Source organism: Falco peregrinus, chromosome 2, assembly GCF_023634155.1.
Source record: "Falco peregrinus isolate bFalPer1 chromosome 2, bFalPer1.pri, whole genome shotgun sequence".
In the NCBI taxonomy this organism is placed as follows: Eukaryota; Metazoa; Chordata; class Aves; order Falconiformes; family Falconidae; genus Falco; species Falco peregrinus.
In genome coordinates, this window is record NC_073722.1 from 93,638,270 (window position 1) to 93,657,889 (window position 19,620).

Below are 19,620 nucleotides of genomic sequence, written 5' to 3' on the forward strand. Positions count from 1 at the left end.
GGAGGTGCCAGGAACGGTGAAGGACATGATGGGTTTATGAGGGACTGAACAGTCTGGCACAGCCAGCAGAAGACAGATCAGTATTTCTGCCCCAGGGCAGGTGGAGAATAGAGTCTGTTATAGAAACCACCTGTCTGGAGCCTGTCAGGGCTTTAAGATGCTATCTGAGGGTTATTTAGATTTTGCATCTTTGCCTGGTGAGTTCTCCTTTTGTGAGCACAGCACCCAGATGCTTGTCACACACGCTGCCTCATCAGACCTCAACTGACACAAATTGGGAGCACCACAGGGAGCAAAAGGCAGTTCGGACACGGCACGCTTCACAACGGGCTCAAACGTCACGCTGTCAGGCTCAGCCAAGTAATAAACCTTGTCAGGGACATTCAGACCTCTGAACCCACCCAGCAAGGGACCAAACCGCCTTGTTGCTCCTGAAGAAACTGCACCACCAGTGCCAAAACATGAAGGGAGATAGCTTTTACTAGCAGGTGACCACCCACCCACAGTAATGCTACACCCCCCTCAGCTATCGCTCTTGATGTCCTAAAGACAGTGGAGACCAGGACAGCCCAGCCTGCCTGGTAGAAGAGCAACATGGAGAAGAGTCTGTCTCGGTCTGACACTTCTCCCCAAGGTACGTGAATTGAAATGCTATGTCCCCAGAGGCAGCGCATCACAGAAGCAGGTGACACCAGCACAGCTTCCAGATCTGGGAGAGGAAATGCTTCCGCAAATAGAAATATTCCTCAGCAAGCTGTTGCAAAAAGATCTGGAGACAAAGGAGAAGAAACTGCTCCATGTCACTCAGAAAGCTTGTGGACCTTCCTTGCCAGGTCCCAGAGGACAAGTGGAAGATAAAGCCCCTGTTCTCAGGACCTAAGCTCCCTGAACAAACAACTCATGGGATTTGCATACCTTTCCAGGGACATAAACCCATCACAATTCAGGACTTGAGCTCTCCACCCAGAAACCCACCTCCTTCTTGCATCTGTGCATTAACCACACTCGCAGCTTGAACCCCAGCATCCTTTCTCTTTAGACAAGTAAGGACTCCCCTTCTGAGAGGCGCTTTTTCATCAGAAAACGTGAACATGGTGGAAGCTCCACAAAATAGTGTTAGTTTCAAGAAAACATGATCAGGAAGGGTTATCTTTGGACCAGGAAGGTAATTCTGGTCAAGGAACATGCAAAGTCCAGAGCTGCCCCAGTGGTCAAGGCATTCATCAAGGCTTTGGGCCAGTTCAGATTCCAGTTGGCCACTGGGGTCAGAAGCACGCTCCATGCAAGCCATCGCTGTGAGGTGGTAACACTCTAATCCCCACCTCCATTTGGAGCCATTCTTCTCTGTGTAAACAATCCAGCACCTTTCAGCCCAGAATGCCTGCAGAGCCCTGGGACAGGCTGTCTCTTTGGCTACATCTGGTCCAGGGCCCTCTTCTTGCCGTGGGGGCTTGAACCAGTATCCCTTGGGTGACACCCACCACTGGCCAAATGCTCTCAAGCTGCACAGGACAGGGAAACCCATCCCTGCGCTTCTCTCATCCTTCCATCCACATTGCTGAGACAAAGACTGTGATGGTTTTTCAGCCCCTAAGCAGCCACAGGGAAACATCTGGCAAATCCAAGGGCTCTGGCAGTAGCTTGAGCCCCCGACTATCAGCTGTGAGACCAGCAGCTCTCCTGGTGCGGAGCCTGCCTTGTTCCTGGGGCATGAGGACTGAGCAGGCAGCATCCACCACCACCACCACCCCCTCCTCTCGGTGCTTTGCAGCTTGGTGTCCATCCCTGCCCTGTGTTCCTCTCCAGTGCTCGCAGGCCTTTTCCCGGAGACTGCAGTGTTTATTGTTTATTAATTAAGGAGATTTTAATACACCTTGTGATGGATTTGTAATGGCTCTTATCTGAATTTACAGAGAGCTGCAGAATACATAGCAGAGCTTCAACATTCTCTTAATTAGCACCCAAGCAAATAAGAGCACACTAGATCTGGAGATCTTCAGGGCCTCACACTCCCTTTCTCAGAGCCAGCGGAGATGTGAGTGTAATTTCAAACAGTTAAGGCTGCTTGGAAGGACACCTCCAAGGTATTTGTCATCACTTTCAAAACCCTTATTTACTCTCTGCTGTTTCCAAAAACCCCTCTGGGAGCTGGAAAATGAATCTATTTTCCTATTGAAACCCATCACATGGACATCCTGCCTTGCTATTTTTAGGGATGCTAGTGAAGGCAGGCTGCACTCTGCTCTGTTATTACAGAGTCTTGCTAGCCTGGAGCTGCCCATGCTGGCTGTTATCAGAGGGTCCTGGAGGAGAGCCCAGCTGCACACCTTGGCTTGTTCTTTGTGAGTTCCTGCTCTGCTGACCCTCCAGCATTTGTCCTAAACAAAGACAGATCTGTACTGGCAATGTAATAACTCTGCAAAAAGCTGCAGGGAACACTGCACCAGGGCCACACAACCAGAGCCATTCACAGTGTTCTTCAGGTGTGTGCTGTCTCCCCAAAGCCACACCTGAAGCTGGCACAGCGCACACAGGTATGGTGGAAACGCTGCAGAGACAGGCATATCCACGCTGGCAGGAGCTCATGAAAGCAACAGTGCTGATGTGGCAGGAAAGGCTTCAGCATGCATGGTCCAGCAACCAGGACAAAGCCCTCCAGGGATGTTGATACAGTCTGATTATTCACCTGTGCTGAAATCCATCTTCTTTGCACTGTCACTCCTGTCCACACTGTAATCACTTTTTTTTTTTTTTTTTTTTGCTCCATAGGTGCCTCTCAGGAGCAGCCTGTAAACTCAACCCTTCATCTTAGTCTCCGGTCTGAGCTAAGATGGTCCTATCAGTCACTGCTAGTTTTGACAGCCGGGATTCCCTTCAGCCTTTTGACTGCTGCACATTCAACCGAACGGCTGAACAGGGAGCTTCCTCCTGCCACAGCATCATCATCTGGATCTGACCCTGCAAGCACTCCCCTCCCCCGAGGCACAGGAGCCCTCTCCGGCACTGATGCTGGCTCCCACAAGCCGCTCTCACTGCTGTGAGATGTGTCGCTGCTGACAGCTCCCCCACCCAACACCCGGCGATGGGGACATAATCCTCCAGGAGCCAGCTCAAGTCACCAAAACATGTTCCACCCATCACATCACATCAGTTCGGGGTGGCTACTGCTGGCAGCAAGGCAGGGCACGTGAGCTCCCAGCGCTTCCAGAGCATGGGAGCTCCTGCTGACAGGGAGCACCTGAAGACTCCCTGGAGGACCCAGCTCCCTGTGCTGTGGGCCAGCAGGATGCATCCCCAGAGACAGAGCATATGCCGCTGATGCCCACTCCCCCTCCCGAGACCAGGCAATCCCAGCTTGATACCCCGAGTGACATTTCCCAGGAAAAGAACAGCACAGTAAATTCAAAGGTTAAATTTGCATATTTCCTGGTGCTGCTCTGAAAAGCCAGACAGTCGTTCAGGATGAACTGCTTCAACCTGCTGCATGGGGAGCACAAACAGCCTGTGCCCACCGGGGCTGAGGGACCCTTACGGGTGGCACCATGCAACTTCTCCACAGTGGCCTTTAGTTCTGAGAGGGAGCAAACCAAAGGACCACAAGCAGTGGAGGGGGCAAGGTTTTGGCCATGCATCTGTAGAGCAGCCCAGGGCATCGAGGAAGAAGCCAGCATTACCTCCATTCCTCAATCTGAGGAACAGCCAGGACTGGATGCATCCTGGGAAGAAGTAGCGGAGGCATTTCTGTATTAACTAGCATGACATCTGCTTTCAACAGTGTGCCTGGGACTGTATCACTCCAATAACGCGTCCAGGGAGGCCACAAAGCGTCTTCACAAAAAGCTCCAAAGGCTACAGGCTCAGCAAAATGCTGCACATTAAATACTCTTTTTAGTGTGTGCAGAAGGACTGTTACAAATTCAAATGAACAAGCCACGAGTGAATCACCCGACAGGGAAGGGTTGGCTTCAGCTAAACAGGAGCAAAGCAGCAGTCGGGGAGGGCTCTCACTGGGACGGGGCTCAGGCTCAGCCACAAGCTACTACAACACAGGGAGAAACTCTTCAGCAGCACACACAGTGGGAGAAACAGAGGGCATCCCCTGTTTGGGGGCACAGGACCACCCTGCAGCGCCAGTTTCCCAGCTCAGCAATGCCACGTAGCTCAGCATCAGACACACACGGGGCAATGCGTATCCACCATTGCCAAATGAGTATTCAATATTCATCTTTAACCGTCACCTTTTGCTTCCCAAGCCTTGCTTCTGCTCCTCCAGATGTTTGTGTTATGCTCTGAAGAATAACCCGCTCTCATCTCCTTCTCAAACTCCTCTGAAGCAAGAAACAAGGCGGCAATGCTTGAGAGAGAGCAGGTCACGAGGATGCACCTGCACCCAGAACTGCTGGTGAGGAGCAAACAGGGTCCAACAAGGGGCAGTGCCAAGGCTGGTGGCACCAGCCACTGGTTTTCCAGAAGAAGCTACTCTGGCAGGCACTGGTGCTGACCCCGCTTTGCATTCCTGCAGGCAGCAGGGCTGTCTCGTAGCCTCAGCTGTCCTCCATCCCTGCCAGAAGTGGGAGAGCCCGCCGGCTGGTGTTGCTGGATGTTTTCCCGAAAATATAAATACGTGGCCCTTGCTGCACCTTCCATGGACTTCCAGCAGAACCTTGTGGGAGGCAGCTCCAGAGGACTCTCCTGCTAGTGAAACACTCTCCTCCTACACTTTTCAGCGCGTTGCCATCTGGCTGTTGCAATCAGAAGCAACAGCCCAGCTATCCTCCCTGTGCCATTTGTCACCGTGCTTTCTCCTGTACACTGGCCCGTCTTTCCCATCTCCCTTTGACATCAAGCAGCTCCAGCCCTGCTGAGCTCTCTTCATGTCAAACTCTCTTTGTGTCCTCAGTAATTTAGGTCTTTTTGGAGACAACGGGGTGGAAGGAACCATGATTCTCCAAGGGAGGAGGCACCACTGACTGATATACAGACTTTCCATTCTCTCCTCATCCAGTTTTTATCCCCCTTCACATATGCTCCCATTCGGGCTGCCAGAGCCCCACGCCAAGAAGTGCCGGCAGCTCCCAGCTCCCCTGGAGCCCAGCTCCCCGGTGAGGACAGGGAGCACCGCTATGCTTTTCTGGGTGCTGAGCCTCTTGCCTCATCAGCTCCAAAACCATCAGAACACATGGGGCTCAGCCCACGCAACAGACAGCAATGCCAACCGCTGCCCAGGTGCCTGGCAGAGCCTGTCATTAGCCTGTATTCAGCACAGCCATTTAATTGGTTTTGTTCTGTGTTTTTGGTTTTCCTGTCTCTTTCGGGTGACAAACAAGCTACAGCCCCTTCCCCTTCACAAGCCCTGTGCTCATCCCATGATCATTTTCAGCCCTGTCCCATGATAGAAACAAAAGCTGTCCCTCTTGCTTGGCCAAACACATGTATGGCCTCTGCTCACACAGCCGCACGTGCACACATGTACTGTCATGCATCCAGGCACGTTCATACTTCTGCGATGGGCATTTTGGTCTTACAACCATGCATACAATCCAGAAAGGCCTGGAGGACCCTGCAAGGCTGCATGAGTGTGCACTTGGCCTGGATGACTGATGTTGCCCATCACCTCACCCTTCCCAAGCAGGAGAGGTTGGCGGGAAGCAGGAGCGAGGAGCTGGGGATCACGCAAGCTGCTCTGGCAGGCTGACTCCAGCCTGAACCAAAGATGGGTCAAGGCTGTTTTACAGGAGCTGTTGGGGTGCACTTGCAAACACTGTTCATCTCCTTTTCCTCTCTGTCGATTTTGACACAACGAGGTGCAATTTTCCTTACCGCATCATTTAGCTCCCATCATGCTGAAAGATTCCTGTGCCATTAGAGCCTTGTCTCCCATTATCACTTCCCACATCTCCTGGTGCCAAGTGTCAGGCTCATTCCGTTAATTCACAGGATCTCTCAGTTTTAGAGAGAGCAGCAAACACCTGCTCTGCCCCAGTCCTGCATGCAGGGAGAGCTCGCATGCCTTTTCTAGCAGGCCAGTGCTGCATTCCCTGGGTTCATAGCAGCTAGACCCAGTACCTGCAGTACTGTGGGCCGTCGGTTTGCTCAGCCTCCTCCCCTGGGAATGTTGAGTCTGTGCTCGGTCTCTTCTGAACACAGGGGATGTGCAGGGAGGCAGATGGAACAACTCACCCCCCTCTCCAGACAGAAGGATGAGGATTTATCAGGAGGAGCTGCGTGCCTCGGTCACACGCAGGGATGGTGGCAGCCACTGGCCTGTGGCCTCTGTATGTCACACGCTAAATCATTTCCCTGACAGCAGGTCACCAGCAGACCTGCCCCTCGCACCCTGGCCAGGTAACCCCATGCTCTACTCACTGGCCTGTACATTGCCTGCATTGCAGCAGAGAGCAGCAGGTGCCTAAGCTCAACTACACCCATCTCCCACCGGCACACAGCGAGCAGAGCAACCCCCAGGCTTGTCACAGGGGTTTTTAGGAGTTTGGACATCAGCAGTTTTCCCCCGTTGAGGCTGTGCCTTACAGGGAGGCTTTACGAGCAGGAAACAGGACACAAATGTGCACGGCAAGGGAGACATGCTCAGATGAGCGGCAGCGAAGTCTTCATTTTAGGAAGAAAGGAGGAAGCTGGAAAGGCTCAGAAACCCAGCCAAAATCAACACAGCTCAAACACTTCCAGAGGGTCCATCTCAGCTTCAGCAAGAGGAGGAAAGAGGGTGTAGGCAGGGAAACAAGTCCACAGCACACAGAGAGCTGCCTTGGCTGGCACCCACTGGGTGTTTGCCAATAAAACAAGCTCAAAAGGCAGGCACCGAATACATCAGAGGGTTGGGATCCCCCTCCGGCACTGAAGGCGGAGACGGTGCAGTGCAGGGAGTCCCGGGGAGCCCAGCACAGCTCCTCTCAGTGCCCATCCAGCACAGTCTGTTCTGCGGGATCCTCATGGCAATGAAAAGCCACCAGGTGCCCCCGGGGCTTGCCCAGCCCTAACACCCATGCAACATGCACCGTGCCAGATTGCCACCAACTCATGCACACAGCGACACACACTTGGTCCCTTCCCCATGTGCCAGCTCCCAGCAGCAACGTACCGGCTGGCAACTCTCTCAAGGGCAAGCAAATTCCCTGTCCATCTGATGGGAAAGAGCCAAAGAGCTTCTCCATCCCCTTCCCTGCCAGAGATACCTCTTCTCCATCAAAACCGGTGTGTGCACGTGCCCCAGGTGGGACCCAGGTCAAGCTCTCCCAAGCTCCTAGTAAATCCAAGGTCCTCAGGAAATAATCAAACAAACTGCTTTGAAGAAGACTTTGTCCCTGCAGCCCAGCTGGCCACCCAGAAGCTTAGGATTAATTGTAAGCCTAGCAAAACACTAGGAAAGCCAAAAATAAATACAGCGAAAGACAAGCATTTCCCACTGGAAAGCCATGGCCAAGTCTCTTCTGGGCTGGTTCCCAGGAGGCAGCTCAGATTCATGTATTGTGCCACTCATATAAACGTTTCTCTTTGGCTGTGCCGCTCCCTTGGTGCTCCCTTCCAACCCGGGAGAAAAAGGACCCATTATTCAGACACGATGCCACTCATCCAGCAGGAAAGCGGATGATGCTCAAGCACCAGCAGCAACCCCAGCCCCACACCGAGCCTCTTCCCAGGGCTCAGGACCACCCTCCGCTGCACACAGGAGAGGATGCAGCCTCAGGATAACCGGAATGGTGCTTGCTGACTTGGGCACGCTGTTTGAAGACACTGCATTTTAGATACTGTTCACGACACTGTGTTTTCCTCGGGGCGCAGGCAGCACCCCAGCAGCAAAGATTGTGTCGTGATAGAACTGATTCTTGCTAAAAAGACCAGGAGAGATGGCTTGTCTGTCTTGTGGGTAACATCAAACCCAAAGATCTCACCTCTTCCAGTCTTAGGTTCAAGCCACAGGCCCTCAGCCAGGCTTTGCCTCCAAGCCCCAGCTGAAGTCTCACGGCACCGCATGACGTCAGAAATTGAGTGTTAAAGGTGACACACCAAAGCCTGCACAATGACACCTCCATAATGCCCAGACAGGCTGGTCTGGCAGAATCCCTTTGCCGTCTCACCCAGAAGGTCTAAAATTCATTTTGTAGATTGAAATTGAACCAGCCAAGCGAAGGGATTCAGCAGCTGTTGGTCTCTGCAGATGAGTGCAAATGTGGGGGGAGCTGGGGATGGGGTGGAGTGACGCAGCCCACCAGTCCAGCCCAGGCAGCTCCCCAGGGGCTTCCCAAAACTGCCCTGCAGACCAGCCTGGCTGGGTGCATGGGCAGGGATCAAACCACACCAAGGGCAGGGAAAGGCACGCTGCCTTCTCACACTGCAACCCCATGCTGGTCATGCACTGGCTTCTGGAAAGAGCTGTGCTGCTCTGCAGAACTTTGTATGTTCCACAGAGACCCTAGGACAAGGTCTGCGGAGGGGTGTTAAGAGAGAGGAGCAGGGCCACAGCAAAAAGGGAAGGCAGACATGTGGCATCAGGAGTCAGGCAATGCCATCCTTCCTGCTTGCAACTGCCAGCTCCTGCAGCAGGTGATCAGGCAGGAGCAGAGACAGCAAGGCAACGCCTGCCCGCAGTGGGTGGCCCCTGAGCAGCAAACAGGTTCATCTCTGGTGCTCAGCCCAGGGACATCCCTGCCCTGACTTCAGGTGACAGCAGATCTCAGCCTGATGCTGATCCCCCTCCTGCCTCACATCTGGCAGCAGCTGCTGTCCCAGCCCGGTGGGGGTAGGTGGGGGGGTGGACACCCATCTCCACACCCAGATGCTTCATGGCAGAGCTGTCTCCCACCATCCATCACGGTGCATATGGTTAATGCTACCACTCAGGACTATGAGCTGCTGTAATTACCATTATTAATTCCCACCCCCCTCCCTTCAGGACATATTAGCTGTAAGTTGAGAAAAGAGGGAGGGAGAGAAGTCCCTGGACTTGATAAATCAGCTGCTGACAAAGAACCCACGTCTGCACTTCAGTGTGTGCCAGATGCAGCCCCAGAACATGCCCAGCACCGCTCCCCCCACCCCCCCCACTGGCTCCCGGCCACCTCACTGCATTCCGCCCCCCCCCCCCTCCAGCCCCGCTCACTGAGGCAGATCCTTGTTAGCAAAAGCCAAAGGACTTCGCTGCTCTCCATTAACACCACTTCTGCCCAAGCCAAGCCAAACGCTGACTGCACGGGCATCCAGGAACAGAAACAAATGCCCCGAACGCAGCTGGCACAATGCACTCGGATGTCACTGAGGGGCTTGTGTTTGTGGTTGCATCTCTCCAGGTGGCCATACAGCTCTAAGGAAAGGTCTCAGTTGAAACCAAGTTGGTTACGTGAAGGCAAACCTCAGCTAGTTTCAACTTCACCCGAGTTACAGCCAGACTAGACAAACGTGAGTGGGGACAGAATTAAACAAACCTGTGATATGAGTGCCTGCGTGGACTCAAAGCAATCGGCCGTTGTGGTGGCCAAGGTCCTCACAGATGTCCCTGCCCTGCTGCTAGCAGAAGAGCCAGAGAAAGCCATCCCACCTGAGCTTATGGAACCAAAGCTGCCAAATCTCTTCCAGCCCTCTGAAGCTGCAGACCCTCCTCCAGCCCCCAGTGCAGGCATTTCCAAAGCACCTCCCACCTGGGTGCACCACACAGCTTGCAGAACTGCACGTGCAAATAGCCAGGGCTGCGGCTCCTTGCAAGCACAGGGCAGCAGCAGAAAATGCCAGACCCCTGGAAACCCAGAGCGAGCTCCTGTACTGACACGGTGCTATCACTCCTGACAGCAATAAAACCCAAAAAATACAGGAGGGGGTGACTACCACTGGTCTGAAGCCTGCTGGTTCTTGCAAAAAGGTTGCTGACCTGTGCAGGAGGACAGAGAGCCTGGTGATAAAACTACACAGGCTTCACTTCACCCGAGACAAGCGGCATCCAAGCGCCCTCCAGACCAGGGCATGGCTGTTCCTGTGCAGCACCAAGAGAGGCGGTGATCAGTAAATACAAGCCCGCATCACTTTACCCACCTGACAAAACCGGCCACTGTTAAATTGCGCGGATGCTGTGAACAAGAGCGTTCCCAGCGCACAGACTCATGCCTTGTCTCTGAAGGGAAAGGGACAGACAGCCCTCTAGTGTAAAGCCAACGCTAACCGTGTTTGCATGGGCATGGAAAGCAACCACAGCCACAGCCACGCTGGACGCCTGCGCTTGGAAGGGACCTGCGCCCAGGCAGAGGGGTTTGCTCTCTGGCTGCTCGCACTGCAGCCTCCCACCGCCCTTCAAAACATGCTGATGCCATGGAAATGTGCACGTCCTAATGGTCCTGGTGGCTTTCAGGTGATGTTTGTGGGTTGTTGTTTTTTTTTCTGCAGAGACAAATAGAATGTTAACCAACTCGGTATTTGCTCTTAGGCATTCAAAAGATGCCTTCTGTCAAAGGAGGGTATGAGCCTTCACAGCCTGACAACAGGGCTCACAAAAGGCTTCTGAAATCCCGACTTGCCCGGCAGCTGATGGCATGTCTCTGACAAAGCCCCCCATGATGCCTGGAAGCATAGACAGCTGAATTTGGGGTCTCCAAAGATTGTTTTGCTTTCCTCTCCCTGCTCCCTTCTGCTTGAGTCAGGCTGAGTTCACATCTCTTCCCTGCGCACGTTGCTGTGTTATGCACATGGGGTATTGTACGTGATGATCACTCACAGCCTTAAGAAAGACGCACAATTAAAATCAATATTTAAAGTCATCAAACAAGCACACGCAAATTTTAACAGCCACACAATTCACTCTGACATAACGACGCAGGGTGCAGAGTCGAGAGCTGTGCTGGAGTGCCAAGAGCATAGTTCTGCCCACAGTCTTCAAAATTTAATGAAAACACACCAGTTTTAAACACTTTCCCAAATCCAGCTCACAAAATCTGTCACTTTGATGTGAATGGTCCCAGTCTTAGACTATCAGTCACTTTTACTTTCCCTTTAGTAGCTAAAGACGCAAATGAACTCCCAGCAAACTGCACAGCTTCAGGAGAAGAATTTAGCAGCCAGATGGTTCTTGCAAAAGATTTGTTCTTAACAACAACAAAAAAGTTAACCCGTTTCCCAACGAGCAGCACACAGATGATCTGACACACCAGCAAGCAATTCTGAACTGCTACCTTAGAGCATCACTTCTATAGCAGAAGTGCCCCTTCTTCCTAAGCCACCATGCAAATGGTAATTATCACTAATAACTGATCAATTAGTACAAGTCCATGCAAGGCACTGTAATTATCAGGTGCATTCAGAGAAGAAAAGAAAGCATCCAATGTGAATGCATACATTCCTTTGTTTCCAGAGGAGGGTGCAACACAGAGAGATAAAAGAAGGCACAACTGTTGAAAAGGCAACAGGATTCAAAGAGCCATCTGAGGGAACGTGATCAACTCCCAGGAGATGGAGCAAAGCTGTGATGGGCTGGAAACTCCCATCGAGGCAGTAAACCTCACGCTAGTGGTGTATTTGCATTCGTTTTCTCTGGACCTTTTCTTCATCTCCATGCAGAATTGCAGCTGTGGATGGGGATCAAAGCATAGCTGATAATAAAGATTCCAGACCTTCATGGAGACCTCCTTGGATAAAGAACAGGAATGCTGGACAAGAAAGTCCTTCTGAGTCAACTCCAGGAAGTAAACAGCAAAAGTAGTAGCATTTGGCACAAGGACTTTGATCACCTAAGGATGTTGATGATGGAAGGAAGAAGGCGACCCATGTCAAGGAATAGCAGCACCTCCTTAGCTGTCTGGGCTGGAATTTGGGCAGCAGCACAAGGGACAACTGTTCAGCAAGGAGATCTGGAGAATCCAAGTGCAGGATGGGAACCCTGAACTTCTTCAAATGTTTCTAGCCCACTGCTAAATAACACTTCAGTACAACACAGAAACGAGTTCATATGCAGGTAGGCATCTGTCTATCTAAATGTCCAAGCTTTTTGAATGAATGAAAGAGGAACCGTATTAAGAAGTACTTGCTTGGTACAAGACGTGCATGAAGTTTTGCACCTGAGGCAGAATAACCCCCTGCACCAATTCCAGCCTGCAAACTGTGAGCTATAAACAGCCTGTGAGTGATGGTGGGCACCAAGGGGAATATGAGCAAATGGCTGCTCTTACCGTGAACATGGCAACTACATCCCAGGCTGTGGCAACTACATCCCGGGCTGTGCTAAGAGGATGATGGACAGCAGAGTGGGGGAAGTTGCTGCCTCTCCCTGCCCAGGACTGGGGAGGCTGCTTCTCAAACACTCTGTCCAGCTGTGGTCCCTGACTCCAAAATAAACGTGGGGAAACCAAAAAGGTCCAGTGGAGGGTAAGCTAGATAGATGGTCAGAAGCCTACAGCATATGTCCTACAAGGTCAGGAAGAGGGAGTTAGAATGGTTGGGGCTGGCAAAGAGGAGGGGAAGCAGCACTCTAATTGCAGCCAACAGCTACTCAAAGCAGTTATAAGGGTGACAGATGTAAATGAGGCCAGATGACACAGCAGGGAGCCATGCCCAAGAACTGCAGTTTGGGAGGTTCAGGTCAGACAGAGGAAGCTTATGAAAAGCTTTTTAATTGGCTCCAGTGGTGGGAAAGGCCAGCAAGTCTCCATCATTGGAGGCCTCCACTTGGCTAGAAAAAGCCACAGTAGACCTGAGCTGATGTTAGCAATCGCCCTGCTCAGGGTGGGAGTCTGGACCCTCCAGAAGGCACTTCCCACCAGCACCTACAGGATCCTGGGATTTGGCCATGCTACACCATGCCCTCAGAGAGGTCTCTGCCATGGCACAGTGTCCAGGAATGGCTTCCAGCACAGCGTGCATTTAAGGACTAAAGAGTTTCTGAGAAGCTCTGCTTTAACTAACACTGATGTGGGACACCACACTGGGACAGCTGTAACCAGTATACAGAAAATACATCCAAGGGCTTCATCCCCAAATGCAGTCAGAAAAGCAAACACACAGGCACAAGACGGAAATGCCTGGAAGTTTCTGCTGCCTTCCTGAGTGTCCCCGCCAGGGACCCTGACTGTGACCCCCTCTCGGGCCCTCCTTGGTATCCCCCTCAGTGCCTGCTCCTGAACCCACAGGGACAACTACTTACTGCCATCGAGCATGGACCCAGGCACTATGTGCACCATCGCTCCTGCTCCACCACTGACAGACAAGAGGTACCCCAACCACGCCAAAGGGACATGGTCACTCATGGTCCTGACCCAGGCCAGGTGACAAAGGGCTTGAGCAGCCTTGGCCAGGCAGGCCAAGAAGTCTGAGCTATGGTGGAAGAGAGAGTATCTCCATCCTTGGAGATGACATCCATCCTTGAGAGGACAAGCCCCTCAGCAACCTGATCTAGCTTTAAAATTAGCTGTGCTTTGAGCAGGAGGTTGATTAGATACCTCTAGATGTTTCTTCCAAACTATTTTATGGTTTTATGAAAGCAAATAATCTGTAACCCCTGCCTGGCCTGACCCATGCAGAGAGGACCTTCACACTGCTGGCTGTCTTGGGGAGAAGGGTTGCAGCCTGCTACTTGCAAGTCGTTAGGCTGATGCTCCATACTAGTGAGCTACCCTGTACTACTGAGCTACCAGGAAACTACTAAAACTCACAATGTTGGAGTACTTCCTTGCTTCAAACTTCCTCAATGTTTTGCACATGCTACTGTAATGCTTCTGGTTTTCTTGCCAATGAGGAAGGCTACAAAACAAAACTCAAGTACTTCTCTAATCCCCTGATTCCAGGAGCGGAGACTCAGGAGGGACAATAAATACTGTAAAATCTGCTGGTGCTATCGATCAGCTCCAGGCTACAATGCAAAGATTGCGAGGAAGGCAGGCCAGAGCAGAGACACAAACCTGCTGTTGATGCAGCAACACCCCTAAGGAGAATATCATCAGTCTTGTCACCTGACACCATGTCACTGCTAAAGAAGTGATCGGCAATCGCACAGACCTTCATGGTTTAGCTCTGGACTGACCTTTAAGCATATTCTGGGTCCCATGAGAGATAACTCAGCATCAGTCTCCCAGCAATAGAGCTGGAAAAGCTGAAACTAAATCACAGAAAGGCTCATTGACCTGCTCAAGGATACCGAGAAGTCAGAAGCAGGGCCAAGACTAGATTCCAGAAGCCCTGACTTCCAGGAGCTGTCTAAAAGCAAAGTAAATACGGACAGAGCATGGGCAACACCACGCGTGGGCATGTTCTGCCTTGCATACAGGCAGGGCCTTTCCATGCATGCTGCACACACACCGTGGGAAGTATCTGTGTCACCTGGATGCCACTTTGCTCACAGTCTACACATCATCACCGAACACCACCATAACGGATAACCAGCCACCCAAAACTCACGCTGCTGCGTGTTCCGACAGCCATAATAAGCCACCAGCAGAGGCTGAGGTGAGTTCGCACAATTTAGCAAAGTCTGTATGAATTGCTTGGGCATCTCTGCACAAACATGGAAGGATCCACCCCTTGCTTCTTTTAGCTGATTATGAATTTTCAGTGCAATTGTCTCCTTTTCCCTGTCTCTGGAAACCTCCAGGAGTTGCAACCACAAGCACGAAAGGGGAGGAGAGGCTGGGCTCTGCAGATCACAAGCCTCCCTCCTCCCTCCCACACCTCTGTGTGTGTCTGTGATGGAGAAGCCCTGAAACCCTGTTAGTCACAAATCCCAGACAGATCCATATGGCTCTAGGACACAGCACAAAGCTTTCCACATGGACAGGAGGGAGAAGCTCTAGTCCAATTCCCAGCCCTTGCAGGCACCACACTGTGATGTTGCTTCTTACAACACCTTTTTGCAGTAGTACAGGATACTCCTACTCCACTGTGTGCGTGCCTCCTGCATAAAGAAACCCCACCTCTTTAGGAACATCAAAAGAGGAGCTTGGCACTCAGAGATATGTCTTAATGAAGGTGACAGCAGCAGAAAGCATTGCAAATCCAAGGGGATGAGAATGCACACCTAATTAGACCGGCTCCTTTCTTCTCCCTTTGGTTCCGCCTCCGGCTGGCCAAATCCTGCACTGGGACCGCAGCTCCAGCCTCTCCACCAGGATGCACCCTGCAGCTTGGCGGGGCTGAGCTGTGGGAGCAACCAGCACCGCAGCCCCGTGCAGGCTTCCAGCAGAGATTAGAGCTCAGCTCTTTGCAATCTGCCTTGTCCTGCTTTGTGCTGAGGCTCTGGCTCAACCGATTTTCCAATTTTCCGTCTCCCTCCTCCTCTCACTCAAGGCTCAGGAGGATGGGAAGGGAAGGAAGACACTGTGCTTTCCAGGCTGGGCAACAGCTCCCCACAGCCAGTATCGCTGTGCATGCAGGGTGTGCAGCAACGTGCCCAAGAGCTGGCCTTCAGAGCATCCTTCCCCTTCCCTGCCCCCACCTCACAATCTCCCTCGCTGCTTCCAAGCTGAAGAAGGTGGAAAATTCACACAGGTGCTGCTGAATTTTGCAGATTTTGCTTATTCCTTTGGAAGGCTTAATGGCCAAAGCCATCGTTGATGTCAGAAGGAGGTTGTGCCGGTATAAGGCCTTTTTTACTAGCACACTGATTGTCACAGAGTATATTTGCAGGGATGCCAGGTGTGGACCCCCATGTCCCCTGCCAGCTTCCAGCTCCAAGGTGAGCTGCCAGGCTGTGGGTACGGACAGACAACCATTCCCCTGCCCTCTCCTATCAAGCCCCCTCGAGCAGGGCAGGTAGCAGACGAAAGCAAAGGGAGGCATCTCAGTTGTGTAGCAAACCATCCCCTCCCTCCCCTTGCTCCTTCCCACCACTGACTCCTTCACACTTACGAACACAGGCTCCCAGGAGGATTTTACTTAAGCAAAGCCCAGAGAGAGCCAACACGGGATGGAGGTAATTAACGAAGGCCCTGGCTTGTTAAGACAGGACTGCCATGCTCCCCATGCTGGTGGTGAGCAGCACAGGCACATGCTGCCCACAAGCCACAACAGCAGAGAGAGCAGCCACTACTAATTAACTTATTTACTGGATGAGCTTTGTCTAGTGCTCTTAGTGGGGAATACATCACAGAAGCAGCGGGGCCACGCCGACATCTGCAGCGATACAACGCCCAGTCGCGCAGCAGTGCGACGGCACCTCCACCTTTTTGCCCTGATATTCTTCTTTAGAAAACCTCCAAACACACCCTTTGATGGTCCCACAGAATATAGGTCTGAGGTATGTGCTACCTGGTGGGGAAGGGGGGACCAAGCCCAAGAAACACTGTGGCCCCTTGATGCAAAATGAACGTTCAACAGAAAAGAAATAGAAAAGAATACGCTGATGAGTGGTGTTTTCTCACAAAAAAAAGAGCTGCTCTCACATCAGTGAGTAAGTAGGCACTGAGGTTGGTGTAGGTTCTCATGTTACAGGGTTTTGTGTTTGGGGTTTTTTTTAATAAATTTTATAAAAGAATAAACACGGAAAGACCTCTTTCAATATAAATAAATTGTGTTAATAAGGCAGTAAGTGCTGAGAACAGGCAAAAGCTCTGCCTGTCAAACTGTTCCTGGTGGCTATTTCTGGCTTGCAAGGCACTTCAAGTATCCTGGCAGCCCACAGTAGGAAATGTAGTCCAGATACAGCAGCATGGTCACTCATCTAAACATAACCTCCCAAGGTTCATAAAGACTTTACATTCACACCTACCAGCAATCCAGACTACCCAGCCTCTCACAGGAGCAATTGATAAACTGCAGGGGAAAAAAAAAAAAAAAAATTCAAACGCACCCCCCCCCAAAGCCTCGTTCTATAAATAAAGCTGTTGTAACACAGTTTTTATATTTCATTATCCTCTGTGTTTCACATTATACTGGTAGCCACTGGTAATGTCAGGGCACAGAGGAAGAGCTGTGCCGCAGGAGGATGGGGGACGCAGGAGGATGGGGGACGCAGGAGGATGGGGGACGCAGGAGGATGGGGGACGCAGGAGGATGGGGGACGCAGGAGGATGGGCTGTCCTGGGTGCTTGTACCACACCCATCACCTGGATGCTGCTCTGCACAGCTGTCTGCCGTCCTACAGCATCACCACACCACCAGCTCAGCACCAGGAGTCTGTGCACAAGCGCACAACCACAGGGTGCAAATCGATGGGTAACCCACGCACCAGGCTACGGTGCAGCACACAGCAAATGGATGTTTGAAATATCAATATCCCCCTAAGGGCCCGCAGGAGAAGCCCTCACTGCAACCTGCTCCCCAAGGTGTTTCCCAAACAGGAATAAATTGGCCATTTCAGATTTCAAACCAGTACGAACTCTGTAAAGGAAGTGGTGCGCTATATGGATCAGAGCTTGGATACGTCCTTTGATCATCGCACATAAATCAGCCAGCCAAAACAGAAAGAAAAGGAAAAACAAACAGACCAAAAAAATTTATATTTGTGTGGCTGACGGGAACAGGAAGCAAACTGGAGATGGCTCAGAGGGGCAGAGACTCCGTGCAGCAAGGGGCTCTGCATGCCCACCGCTCCCTCCAGCAGCAGCCTGGAGAGCAGCGGAGCTCCCACAGCGGGCTGCTCCCACCAGTTAAAAATCGCAATCCGTGGGCTGGGTTGGCAGCCAACACACCTGGGTGGCACATGCTTCTCCCAGCAGCCTGAACCTGCGGCGCTGAGACCATGTGTTCCTCCAAATGTAGGTCTTGATTTTAGGTTTCACCCGGAGCGCCTGCAAACGCCCGAGCCACCACTGTCCAGCGGGGCAGCTCCGACAGCAGCCGCAGCCCCCGGCTGTTGCCAGCCCCCCGCCCCGGGAAAGCAAAGCCCATCGCCAGGGCTGACAAAGCCGATGCAAAAGGGCTATTTTCAGCCAGAGGAGCCGGCTGTGCCAGGCCAGCCTCCCCGCACGCTGTGAGCCTCTCCTCCGGCGGGGCGAGCCGATGGGGGGGTCCCTCCCCTGCACCCCGAGGGAGGGGCTTTGTGGGCACCCCGGGAACCGCCGTCCCTGCGGGGCGCCCGAAGCATCCACAAACTTCCCCGGCCGGAGGCACCCGCGGCCCCTCCGCCGGGCTGGGGGAGCGGAGCCGGCGCTTCCCCGCCGGCCGGGCTGGGACCGGGGGGCGCGCCGGGCAGCCCCCATCCCCTCTCCCTGCCCGCGGGGTTCCGCGCCCCCCTCCCTGGGGCAGCGGCTCCACGTGCCCCCGCGGGAAGCGCGCTTGGGGGGGGGGCAGGGGGCGCCTCCCCCGCGGCACCAACTTCGCCCGGGCACCCCAAGGCCGAGCGAGGTGGGGGGCGCCCCCCCGCTCCCCTTCCCCCCCCCTCCCCCCCCCTCCCCCAGCGCGGGGCCGGGGCTGGAGGGGGCTCAGCTCGTTGCTCCCCTTCCATCCCCCTGCCGTGCTCCGCGGCTGGAGCCGTGCCGCGCCGTACCGTACCGTACCGTACCGTAACGTGCCGCCCAGCCCAACCCAGCCCAGCCCAGCCCCCGGCGGCCAGCCCCGGCCGCTCCCGCCGACTCCGCGGGGAAGGAAAAAAAAAAAAAAAAGAGAGAGAAAAAAGGAAAAAGAAAAAAAAAGTTGCAGGGCGGGAAGTTCCCGGTGCGGAGCGAAGTTGGGGACATGGCCGCCTCGCCCTGCCCTGCCGCCCCCCGGGGAGCGGCGGAGCCCCGGCGCGGGAGGGGGGGGACACGGACCACGGGGACGCACCTACCTTCAGCTATCGCCCTCTTCATCTTAGGGATCGGGGAAGGCACGTCTGGAGGCGCAAAGTCGAGCGGCAGCGGTACAATCCTTGCGAAAGCGCGGCAGATCCCGGTACAAAACTTCAGCCCGAGCGCGGCGCGGCGGCGCACGGGGAGGGGGCTCTCCCTCTGCCGGCGCCCTCGCTCATCGGGGGAATGAGCAGCCCCCGAGCTGGAGTCAGCATCCAGGCGAGGCTCCCCCTCCCTGCCTGCCTGCCTCCTCCCTCCGTCCGTCCGTCCGTCCTCCCTCCCGCCCGCCGCACGCTCGGGGCCGGGGCTGCGGCGGATCCCGCGGCGGCAGAGCCGGCGGCGGCGGCGGGGAGCGCGGAGCCTGCTGCACTGTATCCCGGGAGCGAGCGAGCGGGGCGCAGGGATGGAGAGGCGATGAATGTTTTATGGGATCATGTGGTTTGACGTGAGAGGAATCAGCCTAGATCGGATTTACTGGCTGGAGGAGTGAGAGGGAGGACGGGGGAGACGGGCACGGGATGGAGGGAGGGAGGGGCCGCTCCGGGGGCAGACGGAGCGCGCAGGGGCCGCTCCGACGGCGGCGGCTCCGCGCTGGGGCCCCCGCGGTGCGCGGCCGCGGCCCGGGCAGGGCTGCGCGGGGGCCGGGCGGCTCATTCCTGGAGGAGAGGTGCCACCTAAAGGAAGCCGCGGAGAGGGACGCCTGGGCGGCCGCGGGCGTGGGGCCGCCCCGCTGCCCCTCCGCCTCCCCGGTCCGGCTCAGCCCCTGCGGGGGGACAGCGGAGCCGCGGGCGCCGGAGGTTCGCTAGGGGGGACCCCCGGCTCTGCCCCCCTGGAGCCGGGCTCCGGCCGGGGAGGCGGCCGGGCGCAGCTCAAGCTCCAGCGGCTCCTCCCGCCGTGCTGGCCGGGATGTGCTGCCGGTGCGGAGCCGCTG

General features: G+C 54.2%; 1 protein-coding gene across 1 annotated transcript in view; it reads right to left on the reverse strand.

Annotated features, from left to right (window-relative positions):
- RTN4R (reticulon 4 receptor) overlaps nt 1-19,145 on the reverse strand; it is a 79,140-nt gene extending 59,995 nt beyond the window's left edge. The window contains exon 1 of the mRNA XM_027780949.2: nt 18,689-19,145. Within this exon, the coding sequence (XP_027636750.1) occupies nt 18,689-18,710 (22 nt within the window). The 5' untranslated portion in view covers nt 18,711-19,145. The remainder of the gene's footprint in view (nt 1-18,688) is intronic.
- Between the last annotated feature and the right edge of the window lie 475 nt (nt 19,146-19,620).